This window comes from Hordeum vulgare, chromosome 3H (genome assembly GCF_904849725.1).
Source record: "Hordeum vulgare subsp. vulgare chromosome 3H, MorexV3_pseudomolecules_assembly, whole genome shotgun sequence".
Lineage (NCBI taxonomy): Eukaryota > Viridiplantae > Streptophyta > Magnoliopsida > Poales > Poaceae > Hordeum > Hordeum vulgare.
Genome location: NC_058520.1, coordinates 588,771,233 through 588,788,994, shown reverse-complemented (window position 1 = coordinate 588,788,994; position 17,762 = coordinate 588,771,233). Strand labels below are relative to the sequence as shown.

At 49.7% G+C, this 17,762-nt stretch overlaps 2 protein-coding genes across 3 annotated transcripts; one reads left to right on the top strand and one right to left on the bottom strand.

Moving 5' to 3' along the window:
• Nucleotides 1-459: 459 nt before the first annotated feature.
• LOC123445408 lies at nucleotides 460-7,896 on the bottom strand. Of its 2 annotated transcripts, XR_006631081.1 has the most exons (7): nucleotides 7,794-7,896; nucleotides 7,458-7,706; nucleotides 6,845-6,895; nucleotides 6,250-6,301; nucleotides 5,775-5,991; nucleotides 724-804; nucleotides 460-643 (listed from the first exon to the last, which is right to left on the bottom strand). XR_006631081.1 is itself a non-coding variant. In XM_045122386.1 (6 exons), the coding sequence occupies exons 2-6, from the start codon at nucleotides 7,624-7,626 to the stop codon at nucleotides 786-788; spliced, it is 468 nt and encodes a 155-aa protein (XP_044978321.1). In that variant the 5' UTR covers nucleotides 7,627-7,706; nucleotides 7,794-7,896; the 3' UTR covers nucleotides 460-785. The 2 variants fall into 2 exon arrangements, 1 of the variants encoding a protein (XP_044978321.1); XM_045122386.1 differs by having other exon boundaries at nucleotides 460-804; nucleotides 7,498-7,706.
• On the top strand, nucleotides 811-5,415 carry LOC123445407. The gene is made up of 2 exons (XM_045122385.1): nucleotides 811-2,416; nucleotides 2,528-5,415. Exons 1-2 carry the CDS (start codon nucleotides 1,113-1,115, stop codon nucleotides 3,948-3,950), a joined length of 2,727 nt encoding a protein of 908 aa, XP_044978320.1. The 5' UTR covers nucleotides 811-1,112; the 3' UTR covers nucleotides 3,951-5,415.
• Nucleotides 7,897-17,762: the final 9,866 nt, after the last annotated feature.

The window sequence follows — 17,762 nt, the reverse complement described above, 5'->3', positions numbered from 1 at the left end:
TTCTGTCCCATGAGCAATAGGCCCTCGAGATCTTAGACCGTGCTTCCATGCTGAACACAAAACAAATAACCACCCACATTGGTACAAAATCCAAACTCTCGGCCTCTGATGATCTTCCCTTGTGGGATACCACCATGGAGGATGCATAGCGCCAATAGCACGGGCCTAGATGTAAATTTCCCTACCATTCACTTTGACACGTACTCCATCCGTTTTTAAATATAAGTCTTTTTAAAGGTTTCACTATAAGACTACATGCAGGTGTATATGGACATACTTTGAAATATAGATTCACTCATTTTGTTCCGTATGTAGTCCCCTAATAAAATCTTTAAAAAGACTTACATTTAAAAACGGAGAGAGTATATACGAATATAATGTCCAACAAGCGCAGTCAACAGTGTGGATACATGCCAAAGTAGGCCACAAGCAAAACAAAATACGGCCAATACGGTACCGTTGACTGAATAGTGAGATATTTTAGCAATTATAATGGTCATATATTTTCACCCTTCCTAAAACACAGTGAGCAAAATAAACCCTAAAGCCAAGTTCGTATATCATAGATGTAATTTGGTCTTTACGTATTGGCATGCAGCTAATGCAAGGCAGCTAATTGGAATAAGCATCTCCCAGCTGGTCTCTAGAAAAACATTGTCATGTTAGCCAAGTCATGTCTGATCACACAAATTAGGCACTGCCGTCCTGTTCACACAACCGTACCTTTTGGCATGACAAGAAGGCGCCCCGTCAGCTCTGGGACACGGATGATGCATAATCATGTTTCAAGGCGTATTTCTATACCTGTCGTCGAGAAAAAAAATTGCATAACAAAGAGAATATTAGTTAGAGCTCAAAGTGTACGTATGTAGGAAAAGAAGCAGCAGCAGTGTGAATGATAAGCTGAGCAGACAAATGATGGCAAATACTCGTAGCATAGATCCCATGCGTGCACGGCTGAAAAAGATGATTGGTTGATGCTGATGCCTGCTAATTTTTCGTACAAGCTTGGGACAAAGGCAAGGGAACAAATACTTAAACAAGACTAGCAGATTGCAGGCAGATTCGTGGAATGGAAAACATCATGCCAATTGACGAAGACAAGGCAGCCCATGATGCCAATGCCAATGCCATGCAGGTACATCCATCCGCCCAGCCCCAGCTATATAACAACGAGCTCAGCCAACCACAACTTCGCATCGATCGCCGCCTCAAGGCGTCTAGCTTCTTCTCGTTCATATTCCAGTTTCCCGCCACCAAATATGGCCCAGCAAGGCAGCAACCAAGTAGCCGCAGCCCATGGTCCAATGGAGCGGCATCATCCGCCCGGGGACGATGGGGGCAACAAGCAGCCTCCTTCAACTTCGATGGAGTACCAGCTGAAGGCTTACCTTCTGCTGCTGGCCACGCTGGTGGCGACGGTGACGTACGGGGCAGGGCTCAACCTGCCAGGGGGAGCCTGGCCGGACACGCAGGACGGGCACCTCACAGGCGACCCCATCCTTCCAGACGCGCACTACGCCCGCTACCTGGCCTTCTACTACTGCAACGCCACCGCCTTCGCGTCATCACTCGTGGCCTGCCTCCTCCTCCTCGTCCTTGACGAGGAGAACACAGTGTGGGCGACGGTCCTGCGTGCGGTCATGGTGCTGGACCTGTTCGGCCTCATGGGTGCCTACGCCGCCGGAAGCTGCCGGGACAAGTTCACCACCATCTACGCCTCGTTGCTGGTCATCTCCGTCTTTGCCTACATCATGCTTGTCTTCTTAAATTCTGTCTTCGCCTATGCCTTCCGGGGTACTGTCTTTGCCCATGCCTCCCAGTGGGTGTTGGGCAAAGATCCTGAGAAGCTAGGCGAGGGCACTGCTGATGCTAACGAGCACGAAGACGAGCATGAGGTGTTGATGCTGCTCGCGACCTTCGTCGTCACCATCACATACGTGGCCGGACTTGGCCCGCCTGGTGGGTTCTGGAGCGACAGCCGGGACGGCCACCAAGTGAGCGACCCAATCATGCAGGACCACAACACCAGCCGGTACCAGTCATTCTTCGTGTGGAATACCACCGCATTCGTCGCGTCCCTGCTCATCATCGTGCTGCTCATGGACAAGAATCTGAGCAGGACTATCTCTGTAAGGTTTGTTGCGCTCTATGGGTTCATCGCGGTGGCGCTCATCGGCCTTGTGGGGGCCTATGCTGCAGGAAGCTGCAGGGAAGCTGATGCTACCATCTATGTCGTATCTCTGGCCGGTGCGGTTCTTGCAAGCATATTTCTACAGGTGGCTATTACTAGCGCCATGAACAAGGAAGGCAGTTGGGGTGATAAACTACTCACACACATACGTGGATTTACTTCACAATGGCTGAAGAAAATAAAGAAGTGGTTTACAGATACTGCTACTCCTAGCCCTAACAGGTATGCAATTACGTATATATTGCTAATGCTTCCTTGGCAAATTATAATTGGCACAAATGTTTCAGCTCTAGGATACAATTAATTTTAGCTCTCTATTTATGCAACTACCAGGGATACACAACAAGCTGACAAAGTATTGGAAAGGAATCGCTCTCTTGTCATGTTGCTTGCTACCCTCGTGGTGAGCATCACTTACACAGCAGGACTGGATCCACCAGGCGGCCTCTGGCCAGATGACCAGGATGGGCACCAGAGCGGCGACCCGGTACTCCTCACAACCCACCCTACTCGGTACAAGGTGTTCTTCTATAGCAACTCAGCCGCCTTTGTGACATCCTTAGTGGTCATCATAATGGTCCAGAGTAGGTTCCTACTAAAGCGCCATACCTTGCACGCAGCCATGATACTGGATTTGTTTGGCCTCATCACTGCATACGCTGCCGGGAGCGGTAGGAATTTAAGCACCTCCATCTATGTTGTCGCCCTAGCAGGTGTTGTCCTTGTGTATGTGGTGATCCATATAGTCTTCTTCACATTAGAAGATCAGCAGATAGGCGACCACCAAGATCATGATAAGTTGGATAAGAGGCGTGAGATGCTACTGCTGCTTGCCATCTTGGCTGCAACGCTCACTTACCAAGCTGGGCTCACCCCGCCAGGTGGCTTCTGGTCAGCGGACGACAAGTTTGGTCATCAGGCTGGGTTCCCGGTCCTCTTCGATAACTACCCTCGCCGATACAATGCATTCTTCTACTGCAATGCGGCAAGCTTCATGGCATCTGTGACTCTCATAGTTCTTCTGGTGAACCCCACCCTATACAAGCCAGGCATAAAGTGCTATGCACTGTATGTGTGCATGGTGGTGGGCATGTTTGGTCTCATGGGTGCCTATGCCGCTGGAAGCTCCCGCCATGTGCGAACCTCCATCTATGTGTTCACTTTAGTTGCTGCAGTCTTTGCCTTCGTGATCATTCAGGTGGTCATTTTCTGGATACAAAGTTATTGGAAAAAAGACCAGCCATCTACCGCATCTGCTCCAGTGAACAAGGACTCTCGTGTGCGTTCTGAAGAAAAGGACCTTCGTGAGTACCTGATGCTGCTAGGAGTCCTGGCTGCAAGTGTAACATACCAGACTGGCCTAAAGCCACCAGGTGGACTCTGGCAGGACAACAACAACGGGCATACCGCAGGCAACTCGATCCTCCATGACATTGACAGAGGACGGTTCCGTGCTTTCTTCTACAGCAACTCCACTTCATTCATGGCTTCTATCGTCGTCATCATCTTGCTGCTTCCGCTGAACACCCACAAGTTGCCTCTCTGGCCAATGCATACTGCCATCTTGCTAGACATGATGGGCCTCCTTTGCGCCTATGCGGCTGGCAGCACAAGGGAATGGGGAACGTCCAGCCATGTCATCGCTCTGGTCGTTCCCGTGCTCGCCTATATTGCAGCCTACGCAGCATGGTCATTGTTCAGCAACAAGGGCCGATGTGTGGCGACGAAGATGCCTCATGATCAACAATCCCAATGATATGTCGCAACAGAGATGCCGCATGTGACGTGATTCTTTACCTGGTTTTTAATTTTATTTCAATGCAAATGATGTTTGTGTAATTCTACATGTACTTTCCATATGATGTCTACAAATTATTGTGTAATTCTGTATAATCAAGGTAAGGAAAAGTATACTTTCCAGTTTTAACGTTGCCGGCCATTGTGTACAACTATTGTACTGTTGACATATGTTGTCAAACACTGGTAGTGTGGGGCTTTCATTCCGAGTGTTTTCATTGGTCCAAGCAGTATTGGCATCTTTATGGCCTATTGTTGCAATTGCTAGCATTCTTTAGCAGCAATACTTGCATCTCTGTATGTTTCATTTGGTTAAACTATTGTTCTTTCTTCAATTTACTTCAACTTGGATCCTGTGTCCCCTGCCGCTTGGTAAAAATTGAAGTTCATATCTTAGTTGGCCTCAACATAAGCACTCATCAAATGTTATCAGCACCTGGTTCTGATGCAGCACCAATGTTGGCCAACTAAGAGATGAACTTCAAAAGCACCAAGCTTGTCCCAACCTCCCAGTTCAAGTGGTTAGCACGAACAAGTCGATGAGCTGCAGACTTGCTTTTGCAGTTGTGCCCGACGTCACCACATTGTTGCTACTTCAGGTAAGAAGTGGTTCACAAACGAACTGAATTTAATTAGCTTGTGGCAGCCAATGAGCGTGATATACATGAGTGGTGAAAAAGTGTATATACGCCGGTAGCAGATCTCCCGGAAGGTCAGGCTGTACATCCTGGATGGGGACATACAACCAGTGTGCCGTCCAGCAGCAGTTGCACAGGCAAGGGTTTTGGGGAGTTCACGAGAGAAGGGTGTGGTTCTGGCACAAGAGAAGGACGACAGAAGAAACCACGGACCAGGCCTGGACGTGGGCTTCAAGCCATAATTATTAAGTGACTACACTACCCTTAGCATTAACTAGCCAATTGTGCTTTGGGATTTGTGCGATATATTTTCTTCCTTTAGCCTTGCTCAAGGAAAAGTTGGAAGAGCATAGAAGCACTCCTTTTTGTTGTGTGGGAGGAGCACTCCTTGCTTTGTTATACACAACCATTGTGATTACCTAGTTTTTGGTTAGCCTCCTATAAGTTCACAACAGGAGCTTGGTGTTTTGTATGACATGTTGCAAGTGGTAAAAGGTGGTACTCTTACTTGGGAACACTATCAGATTCAGTTCAGATCCGCTTCGTTGCTCATCAGGATGGATGGTCTAGTGGTCGAAAGGTACCGGAGGGCAATGACTTTTCAAACTCAAGTACTGGATGGCTTTACGTTTCTAAAAAAGTACTGAACGGCTTTACAAGTTCCCCTGGGTTCACAAATAACTGAATAAGTAATGATTTGGACATTGGCACGGCCTTCAAAATTACCTCTGACCAATAATTTCTACTACAGTTAATCTATAAAACCCAAAAAAGTTGCGATATTCTGAAAGTATTTTTGAGTCAAACCTATACATATGATCTTCAAGTTTCCATATCAAAAACAAGAATGGCAATAAAAAAAATGACTCCAGGCATGTCCAAACGTCACTTATTTGTAAACTAGAGGGTACAAGGTATTTCTCAGGTTTTAGATATTGTTCAATGAGTTCACAGAGAGCCAAGACCTCCATTACGCAGATTTTCAGTAGATTGAAAATTCAGAAAGAGATGCTAAGAACCACCAGATTTTCAGAAGATTGAAAATTCAGAAAGAGATAATAAGAACCACGAGACTCGCATATTGCAAGTTACCTCAAAATAGATAATGCTAGTGGACAACTAAAATTAGGAAGTATCATCCTTACATTCTATTTGAAGGGTCAAAGGAAAACTCCTTATCCTTATGCTGATATGCTCTGTGCTCCTGATGGTCCTCATTGATCGACCGGAATTTCAGGATCTTTTGAACGCTTGCAAGATGTTTCACCTCCTTGGATGGTCCTTCCTTATTAGTGTTGCCTAGCTTGTCCTGATTTACTTTGGGAGGTTCAGTATGATCATGAACTGGGTTTGGTGAAGCATCTGAGAAACACATTGAAACAGCAAATGCATCAACTGAAAAAATTGCATTAGAGTGCGCGGAAGGAGTAACAATGCTCCTAACGAGTGGCAATGTTAGCCTGCCTTTCTGACAAGTTCAATAAGTACATATTTCTAGTATAAGTATATTCTCAGTAAAGGGATCCAAGAATGGGAGGTTATGTGCAAACAAGACAATTTCATATTACACACTTGCCAAAGAAAGAGGAGCAGAGGTATGTTATCAGTGCAAACACTTACCACTTTCCGAAAATAAATAATATGTGCCGACCGTTCCTTCGTACTCTCCAATCTATCAGTAAACAAGGCCTCTGCTATCAGCTCACTTAGCAGGTAGGTTAAAGATTGGAAGCCCTTAAGTACAAATTTTCCAATAAAATTCACAGCAGAAGTAATCACAATGGAAGGAAAACCAATGAAGTTTACTGGTACTGGTAATATCATTCAAATGCAATGGTTTTTAGTGCTAAAGCAATCACAAATAATTGATGCAATTCAAATACGGCTTGGTTCTATCCACTCCTCAAGAACTTAAACAGGGGAAAAAAGTGTAGAGTCCACAAAAAATTCTTGATAGATACTCTACAGAGAATCCTATAAAAACGCTTTAACATTTCTAGATAAATGGGTGTATCCAAACAGCATTTTAACATGACAAGTCCAAGTGAAGTTCTAACAGTGATACATTAGGTTATATTTGTAGAAACAAAGGATCTACATCATTACCAACACATCGACACTCCACGTCTAGAGGTATGGCCAAACATAGTTAGAACATCACTGCTAAAAGTTCAATAAGATAAACTTCAAACAGCCAAGCAACATGAATACTCACCATCTTCACGCCGTCACCTACTATCAAGTTAGGAGTCAATGTATCTAAACCCTGAAAAACATTTAAAAAAAACATTAGTGGGCTAGCCAACCACAAAAAATCTCACAAAAATAAGATTGACTTCTTCGCATCAAGAAACTGTGTTACCAGTCTAGTAATCTGTTCACAGTAGGGCGTCAAAAATCTAAACAAGCAGGAGACGTGCTGAAAAATAACCATGTCCCAACAATGATCACGGCCCAGATTTTTCCACAAAATCTACTGAAGAGGCAGGCAAACAGTGAACAGCATTTTGTATCTGATGATGGTATCCGCTGACCCTGTCAACCTAAAAACAAATGTGAAGGAAATTTTGTCTATATGCAAGAAAGGTATCCAGTCCCTTGATGTAATAATATCAGTAGGCAGTAGCACACCAGCACTAATGCAACTACTGGCTACTGCTTCATCTTCACGTCAAACAAGGAAAAGAAAATCTCTGGATCTATACTCGCCATTTAAGCATTTCTGACATAATCAAATTCTAAACTCGTTCTTGATATCAATAACATCACAGAGATAGCAAAAGTGCCTAAGGAGAACATTCACAGCAGAGACTGATATCCTTTTGTACCAGTAAGCTGCCGACGCAGGGAGGAGCGGAAGCAACTTGCAGAGAGCACATAAGGGGCGTTTGGTTGAATGTTGGAGCAGAGACAACCATCCAGCTCTAGCAAGACATGCTCTTGTTGTTCTTCCTCTTCCTCTTCTCCGATTTGCTTGTCTCTCTCGTGCCCATACATTTGCAATCTTCCGGCAGGAATGTGTGCTCACGCCGTCACGCAGCAGTAAAAGTATAGAAGCAGCAGCTCACCAACCTTGCCTGCAGAGTCCAAAAGCAGGGGATGAGTGCTTAATAGACAACCTAGCATATTCCCTGTTTATAAGAGGATTAAATCCAGATGCTTACCAGATCACCAACAACAGGTGATGCGTCGATCTCTGAAATTCCTTCCCCTGCCCGCCGTTGCGGCGTCCCCTGCTCGCCGCCACCCGGCCCACCGACCCCGCTCGCCGCCGCAGCGCCCCGCTGGCCGCCTGCCGGCGCCGGCTAGTGCCCTGGGGAGGCCGGGAGCGCGGAGCCGCCCACCCGCCGGCCGTCGCGAGCGAGCGCCGTACTGTACCAGCACGCCCGGGATCCCGTCGCGTCCTCCGCCGTAGAGAAGCAGCGCGATTTTTTTTTTTTTTTTGAGACAGAGCAGCGTGAGGTGACGGCGACGGAAAAGAAAAATAAGGTAGTGGGCTCTCCTGGACTTCTTCGCAGATGGGCTGGAACCACCCGCTGGTTGTGCCAGGCCTGTCACTCACACAGCCACTAACTCCTCAAAAAAAAAAAAAATCAAGCAGCCACTACTGCTAAATAAATATTTAAATTTTACTGAAAATATTTATGCAGCTATATTTTGTAGGGCATTTCTGAAAATAGAGAAAAATGTAATAAGAACCAAAGAAAAAAAAAGGAGAAATTGTGCGTTAAACCTACAGCTGACCTACAGCTGGTGCGCTTGAACGGCGCTCGGTCGCTCGCACAACCCTGAAGGCCTGATCATCAACCTTGATCAACGGGATGGTCCCGTCCGATAATATAAAAAAGTGGTTTGACACTATGGAGTAGCAAAGATGAACGCCGGCAGGCGTCAGGTGGTTACCGACGGGGACGGGGACTCCGTCGCTGGCCCGGCCTGGTCGCCTCCCTCCTCGCGGGGTGCTCCATCGTCCCCAAAGCGAGGCTCCCCGCTCATGAGCTGAGCTGAGCCCGGGTCCTCCCCAGCACAACGCCGCTGGCCACCCCGGCCGCGGCGGCCACCACCATACAACCTTCATGACTAGCCGCCCGACAGCAAGATCCGCTGGATCCTCCCCTGCCCGTCGTGGAGAAGCGCAGCGCAGCCCCTCGCCCATCGGTCCGGCGGCCGCCCGCTTGACGCGCGAGCTGACGGCTAGACCTTCCCGCGTCGACAACCGTCGCTCCTGCTCGCCCGGCGGTCAGTCGGCCGCTGTGGCCATCGCGACGCGAGAGTCAACACACGATCCGCTTTCTCCGTCGCGGATCTGGCTGCGGGGGGAATGCTCCCGGGCTCGGACCGGGGGAGAATCGGACATTCCACTGGTCTTCTCGACGCGCCGACTTCACCTACCAGCACCGCGTCTACATCAGTCCATTCTCCCGATCTCCCGGAGCTTCCCATGCCACGACCAACTGCTAGGCTCAGATCAATCGTCGTAGCCCCGTCGAAAGACGCCTCTGCTGAGGGGGGGGCTGGACCGTGGTCTCCTCCCAGAAAGCACGGCACCCATGCTACTGGCCCGTCGGTTTAAGAGGTGCACCCTGGGAGGCACGGCTCGACCTGGCACGCCACTTTCTCTGCTGACCAAGCACGCCTCGCCTTCATTAGCAAGTTCAGGGGACGCTGCTTCCGGTGCCTCAGCACTCGCCACAAGATAGCCGGCTGTAGAGACCAAATCCATTGCCTTACCTGTAAGAGAGCAGGCCACAGTAGTCGCAACTGCCCGCAGCAACCGAAGTACGCAGGAATAGCTAGGAGCGCTAAGAGCAGGCTCGGTCCAGCGCCACCCTCAAAGCCGCTGCACTCTAGGCTGCGTTTCCCACCGCCACCAGCGACCATGTCGACAGCCGCTCCATCGCTGCTTCAGCAGGCGGATCCTGCTCGACGCCCCCGGGACAGCCGCTCGGTGACTGTCCCGTCACCGGCAATAGAGCAGGCTGTCGCGTTCCTCGCGCCCACGCCATCACGCTTCAGACGGCCGACGGGGTGAATGACACGTCCCCGATGGCGGTCGGACGGGCGCTCGAGGCGCAGCTCTCCATCCCGGTGCACTCGCTGCGCGTCACTGCACACCACCCGGAGCACTATTTCGTCGTCTTCACCCAGCCGGCGCTTCAAGTGAACGCCGTACGACACGGCTCCATCAGGGTCGATGGTGCCATCTTCAACATCTCCACTTGGCACGACCACGACCATGCCGCTTTCAAATCCCTCCTGCTGCACGTCTGTGTTGTCGTCGAGGGGGTGCCGATGCACTACTGGTCGGTGGAAGGCGCCGAAGAGATCCTTGGCATGAGGGTTAGAGTAGATCGTCTCGATAGTAGGACTCTTGAGCGTGGCCACACCAAGACATTTGCTTGTTGGGTGTGGACCAGCGATGTTGCCAACATCCCCACCAAGCACGCCTTGGCAGTGCTTCCGCGCGGTGCAGGTCGGGTTGAGGAGATGGAGGGGTTCTCACCTCCCGATCGGCGCGTTGCTCCGCCGCCAGCGACGGCTGAGTACTCCATGCTCATCCATGTGGACCGGATCAAGGACTGGACCACTCCATCCCCGCGGTCCTCCCACTCTGGTCAGAGTGGTATACCGTCGTCTGACTCCGACAACGACGACCGCCCGTTCCCGGCGGTGGCACCGGCATCCTAGACCATGGGGGCCGAAGATGGGCAGCGTGGATCTCGGCCGCAACGCCGCGCACATGCCCCGGTCACCAACCTAGGCTGCAACGGCATGCCACGGGGAGGACGTGGCCGTGACAACAACGACGACGGTGGCTCCAGGGGTGCGGGCCAGCGCTCCTGGAAGGACGTGCTTCTGCGACGGAGCCGCACCCCGGCACGGAAGTCCCAGCCAGGGGCATCACGCCAGCGCAGCCGATCACCTCGTCGACCCAAGAGCACGACGCAGCGTTAGGGGGGGAGGAAGGACAGCCACGGCACCTCCCCCGCCACCTCCGCATCGGCACAGGCGAAGCCGCGGCCGCACCCCTGCGCCACCAGTAGCAGAACCACTGTTGGAGGCGGCCGACGGACACCGAGACAACGGGAAGGATACCGTTGATGACTTCTTTAGGGCGGCAAAAAAACCGACTGTTGCCTCTGTGCTCGCCGAACCTGTGGCGGCCGATGTGCAGGCTGCTGCAGAGGCTGCAGTAGCCGCACCACTTGACTTCGGAGGCGACAACTTTTTCGAAGATGACGTAGATGCGGCCGAATGGGTGCAACTTGACGCATTCAGCCCGACGCTCTCGGCTGCTACGACGGACTGCGGCCAGTTCAACCACGCCACACCGTCCGCTGCCTGCACAATGGAGGTGCATCTCGGCACCGTCACAAGCCGGGTATGCCAGCTGGAGATCACCGCCGACGACGGCAACCAGCAGCAGACCCGTGGCCTCTTTCGCGCGACAGAGCCGCCGGTCCTTGCCACGCCGGCAAGACGACCATCAGCCCCGCCCAAGAGTCGTATTGCGGCCACCCCGACACGGCACAGCGCCCGTCGGGCGGCGAACACAACGACTATACCGATGGCGCAACGAGCCTCCTTTTGCATCGTCAAGGACCTGGGACTCCTAGGGCCTAGACAGAAGATGACCGACGACATCGCCAAGGCCCTACTCCGACGCTACGAGGAGCCACTGTCGGATAGCGACATTGCAGTCATTGCAAAGCTCACGCACCTAGACAGCGACGCACTACGAGTCATGGCACGCATGGTTGGACCCGATGGGCACGCCGCGGAGGCCGGAGTTTAGTATGTTAGGTTATTTCCACCTTCAATGGCGGCCGGCTTGTAGCTGGTCTGAGTTAGGATTACATTTCATGTGTAAGGATAGAGGTAGTGCTGATCAACGCTGGCGTATTCTGGGGCCTATGGGTGGACGCCGGCGCCCCCCTTGTATGGTAGCAGAGGTGTTGCTCTTGGGCCAGAGGCCATCTAGTATATTTAGCCATTGGAGTATAAGCCTGTCCCCAAATGAGTGACAAACTTCTTCCAATTATGTCGTGGAACATCCGAGGTATTAACAACTCGGTCAAGAGAGCGGCCATTTGTGAGGTGGTTACTGCACACCGCGTTGCAATACTCTGTCTACAGGAAACTAAGATCATGGAATGGACCCCAACAATTGTTAGCGAAATTGGGGGACGATCCCTTGCTGACTGCATCGTCCTACCGGCAATCGGGACAAGTGGTGGGGCAGCGATACTTTGGAACATACAACTAGCAACGATAGAACCCCATGTTGTAGGAGTTTTTGCAATCACAGCAAAAGTTAAACTACTTGGACAGCCAAATAGTTTCTGGATTTCATCGGTCTACGGCCCAACAGATGACGCTAGAAAAGAAAATTTCCTCCGGAAATCTCCCTCTCGACACCTCCGTTAGTAGAGACATGGCTAATCAACGGAGATTTCAACCTCATCTACGAAGCTAGAGACAAAAATAACCTCAACCTGAACCGTAGGCTCATGGGTAGGTTTAGAACAGCAATTGATGCCGCGGGACTGAAAGAGATCAAATGTAAGAACCGGTGCTACACTTGGAGAAATGAGCGTCGTGACCCAACCATGCTCAGCATTGATAAGTTCTTCTGCAACCAGGCCTGGGAAAACATTTTCCCCTGTGCTTCTGTGTTAGCGGCATCTACGGCCACCTTCGATCACTGCCCGCTGCTCCTCGCCGACACAACTGCTACACCTCGACCTGCCATGTTTAAATTTGAGAGTTTCTGGCCAAGCTTCCCTCGCTTCCACAAAACGGTACTGACGGCCTGGAATAGACCGGTTCGATCAACATGCGCTTTCCAGCGCCTTCACACCAAGTTAGGGCGAGTCGCGCGAGATCTTAGAAGTTGGAGCAAGGCATTTCTCAACAATGCAAAAATGCAATTCCACATAGCTGTCGAACTAGTTCTCCGGCTGGATGTAGCACAGGAAACATGGCGATTGTCGGACGCAGAGTTCAACCTGTGCAAATTACTAAAGCTGCGGCTTTTAGGGCTGGCGGCGGTAGAGCGAGCAAGAAGGCGGCAAGCATCCAGGCTAACCTGGATACGGGTAGGAGACGCGGGAACAAAAAATTTCCACGCCAAGATGAGATCCCGTAGACAAAAAAACTTCATCCACAGCCTTCAGAATGGAAATGAGATCGCAACATCTCATGAGAAAAAAGAGGCCGTAATCTACCACCACTGCAACAACAGTTTAGGAGCCAAAGCTGATCGTTCGATATGCATAGATTGGAGTAGCGTAGACATGTCGTCATTACAAAACTCAGGTCTAGACAACCCCTTCTCGGAGACTGAGATCTGGGATGCGATAAAAGCTTCCCCGACGGACAAGGCGCCGGGTCCAGATGGATACATAGGGATGTTTTTCAAAAGCTGCTGGCAACATATAAAAACAGACGTTCTACTAGCTTTTAACAGCTTCTATCACCTGGCACGAGGAGACTTCAGTAGTTTAAACACAACCATGGTAGTGCTCATCCCAAAAAAAGACGGAGCCACAAAAATACAAGACTTCAGGCCGATCAGCTTGATCCACTCCTTCGCCAAATTAGTTGCAAAAGTCCTCTCGATGAGGCTATCTACGGTGATAGCAGACATCATCTCACCGGCGCAATCCGCTTTCATGCGATCCAAGTCCACGCAAGATAGCTTCCTTTATGTGCAAAATGCGATTAGAAGCCTACACCAAAAAAAGATAACTGCACTACTGCTAAAGCTAGACATTGCACGAGCCTTCGAGAACATCTCCTGGGAATATCTATTAGAGCTACTGCAAGTGCTAGGATTTCCCGCACGATGGCGCGACTGGATCTCCCTCCTCCTCAACACTTCGTCATCATCCTTCATGCTCAACGGAACCCTAGGGAGCTATATCGGACCTCGTAGGGGACTACGTCAGGGAGACCCATTATCGCCCCTGCTTTTCATCATCGCCATTGACCCCTTACACAGGCTACTAGCAAGGGCGACTGACATGCAGATGCTAGCCCCGCTGCCGGGTAGGCAAATCCCACTCCGGGTTAGCCTTTACGCCGATGATGCTGTTATTTTTGCTACCCCAAATAGACAAGAGCTAGACACGCTCCTCGGCATTCTGCGAGATTTTGGAACGCCACTGGACTTCGTATTAACCCAGAGAAATCAACTGCATCAGCCATCCGCTGCGAAGGAATAAACCTTCAGGAAGTTCTACAAAACTTTGGGGGAGAGACAGTAGATTTCCCTGTGAGATACCTAGGCCTCCCTCTCACGCTATCGCGACTGCGCCTCGTCCACATCCAGTACATCTTAGATAGGATTTGTGCCAGGCTAGCTGGATGGAAAGGGAGACTGCTCACCATAGCTGGAAGAAGGGTTTTGGTTAGGAATGTCCTGACATCATTACCCACTTTTGCCCTATCGGTGCTGCGGGTACCAAAGAAATTTCTTCTAGAGATAGACAAGGTCCGACGCCGTTTTCTATGGGCACAAGAGGAGGAAATCAGTGGCGGAAAATGCAAAGTAGGATGGCCAGTAGTATGTTCCCCGGTAGAAAACGGAGGGCTGGGAATCCTCGACATGACACGTTTCACCAGAGCTCTACGACTACGTTGGCTATGGCTGTCCTGGACAAGCCAGGACAGGCCATGGAATGGCATGCAGCTTCCATGTGATGATGACGACATAGCTTTGTTCAACGCCTCTACAATAGTTACACTGGGAAACGGAGAGCGGGCTTCATTTTGGCATTGCTCTTGGAAGGAAACCTAAAGGCAGCCTTCCCAAAACTTTTCAGGCATACACGTAGGAAAAATAGATCGGTGAAGGAGGCACTACGGAACCATAACTGGATTGTAGACCTGGCCCACGGAGACACCGCTAACATATGGGAAGAGGCGGTCAAGCTGAATAGATGGATTCAAAACAGAAATATTGAACTGCAAGAGCAAGTAAGCGACACTATAAAATGGAAACACGAAGCTTCAGGAGTATACACTGCCAGCTCGGCGTATAAAGCCCAGTTCTAGAGGTTTTTTAGATCAGACTTCAGAAAGCTAGTATGGGCCTCCTGGGCACCTGCAAAGCTTAAGTTTTTCACCTGGCTGCTCCTCAAGGATAGGTTGTGGTATAATGATCGACTCCAGATAAGAGGATGGACAAACAGCTACTTTTGTCAACTGTGCCTCAGAAACCTTGAATCATCAGTTCATTTGTTCTGGCAATGCCCGATAACAACAACAGTTTGGACACAGGCTGCATCTTATGTCGGATGCAGCTCCCTTCACCCAAGCAAATGGCCTTGCAACAACAAGTCAACAACAATCATATCCAAAATGATAAGCAACGCAACGATGGAGCACAACAAGGCCATCAAAACCATGATCATCCTAATACTTGCTGAGATTGGAAGGAGCGAAACGAATGCACCTTCAGGAACAAGGACGCACAAGTTCAAGATATAAAAGAGGAAATCAACAAAACTCTTAGGTTGTGGCGCGAGGCAGGCACGGTTTTATTGGAGCACCCTTTTGGGGAGCCACCGTGAGAGATACCTAGTTTTCTTTTCTCATTTTTTCTGTTCTTCTTGTTAATTCCTTGATCCATCGATCACTCCACCCTTATGTTTTTCTTCACCATGTGCTACCTGCTATCTGAATACAAGCCAGACATCGCTGGATCTTAAAAAAAAAAACTTGAACAATCCGGACATGGTACTTCTCTCACCCACCCGTTGCACATGCACGCGACCTGCTAGCTCAATGCAATGCTGGTACCGTATGCTAAGCAGTAAGCACTCTTTGCTTTCATGATCCGTCCCGCAGACAATTCCATCGGTCCAGAGGTGATCTAGGTGGTTTCGGAATTCGGAGAGCGAGTGGCACTTGTCCGTTTCGTCTGTTTATTACTGTATGTTCGAATAGTCTGAAATCTGAACAGAGTACGAAATCGGGAGTCTCGTGTGGTATTACACATGTCACTACTACTTTACAGCCGCAGATTGCACAAAACGCGTCTTTTTTTTTTATGACGCTGCCTAACTGAAACTAATCTGCCAAGGGAAAACGATACGCTAACTGAACCTACGCCATGTTATTCTCTGAACCTGGGGAGTTAACTGGATAACTGTCATCTAGGTGCACCTAGATTATGCTAACAGTTCACGGGAGGGAATGCATCCTACGGAAATTCTAATGCGGCCAGTTTGGTCGACTCGTATGTAGTAAAAATTAGAATGTGCGGATGTTTCAGGTCAGAGAGCTCCAGGCTGCAACAGAGTAGTACTTCCTCCACATGCATTTTTTAGTTTTGTTTCTTAAGATAGTACTTCGTTTAATAAAGGACAGATATTATTTTTCCTTTGAGATTTCTTTTTTACTTCTTTTTGAGTAACTGAGATTTTTTTTTTCCTTTGAAGTACTAGTCCGTATAAGATACTCAAGCATGGGCTTCACACGGCCCGGCCCACCCAGAAGCCAGAAGAAAGAGGAACGGTCCGGTCCAGTGCTCATCAAGATCAGATCGGAGGAGAGAGATAAAGCAAAGATGAACGCCGGCGGCAGGAAGTTCGGCGGCGGGCGGCTGCCGACGGGAACGCCGTCGCTGGCCTGGTCATCGGTGGTCGTGGTCGTCTCCCTCCTCGCGGGCGCCTCCGTCGTCCACAACGTCTACAAGCCCGACATGGTACACTAGCTCTTTTCGAAAAACTAGCTCTCCCTCTGCCACCAACCCGTACGCTGCTCCATGCCGGCAACCTGTTCGACGCAATGCGCGCTCACGGCTCACCACTCTTTCGTTTCTTCTGGTCCACCCGCAGACCATTCCGCCGGTGGACAGCGCCGACGGGGGAGGCGGCGGCGGCGATGACGGCAAGCAGAGCTGAGCTCGTCTCGCGGAGAGCGCCCGCCGAGACGGATTCTGTTCCTTGGCAAGAACCATGCTCTGCATTCCTTTGCCACCGGCGTGCCTCCGATCGTTTCCGTCGGCTTATCTCGTTATGCTTACCGGAGGCGCACAGCGCTCTGCTGTTCGTTACCCACTGGAATGAAACTAACATTGTACACTATGATTTACGCATCTTGTTCAAAGGGGATTTTACTTTTGGCAGGAGATATTACGTTCTTGTTTAACACGACATTCGATCCAAAACCTCCGGGGCTCTTTCATACGTGACATTCTCATCGATGTCATATGCTGGAATTTGGTTTATGCTTAAATCTACAAGAGCATGTGCCTCTAAACGCCCAGATAGTGAAGGGATCAAGGCTACTGGAGGGGTGTCAGATTCATACCTATATATCTTTGAGAGCCAATGTAGGCTATTGGGTGAGCAGCCCAGCCCAGATCCAAGGATCCACTGGGGAAGAGCCTCTCGTAGAATGACCCTGGCACTGGCACAACATCAGTTACAACAACATGCCCGCGTCAAAGTCATTGTGTGGGAGAACGTTAAGGAGTAGAGTGACTTCCGGAGGTGGCTGTTGCAACTCAAGGAAGTGTCTATGGGTGGCTTCAAGGGCGATGGACACCAGTGCTACCGCGCTCGGGCCAGAGGAGCAGCGCAAGTCCACGATTACCATCTTTCCACGCAACAAGGTGCTTGTGTTGCTGCATACATCAACCGCCGCCGCTTCTTCATCCTTTCCTGCTCATCATTCCGCAGTACATGTGTACTTATTCAGGAAACTACTTTAATCCTTCTCAATATTGTTCTTATTTTAGTGTATGGTGTTAGTTTAGTACTCTAGTCCGTAATACAAGATATATCTTGAGCAAATAATCAAGAACCAGATTAATTAGGAAGGTGATGAGCTCATCAATTAAGACTTTGTTTTTCCTATGCCCAACTGGAGTTGGCTTCTGGTCACTCATTTTGATCAAATCCTGACCAGCATATAATACAAACAGCCTGTCACTGGCAGATGCGACACTTTTTTTTCTTTCAAAATTAGCGCATATTTGTTACTTCTATCTGCAGCTTGACTCGTCCAAGATGAAATCCAGTAAATAGAGATTCCCAAACAGCACCCAAGTTTTCGATTAGAGGAGTCAAGTGACAAATAACAACAAGCAAAACTAGCAACTAGTGGGTTAGTCACAAGAG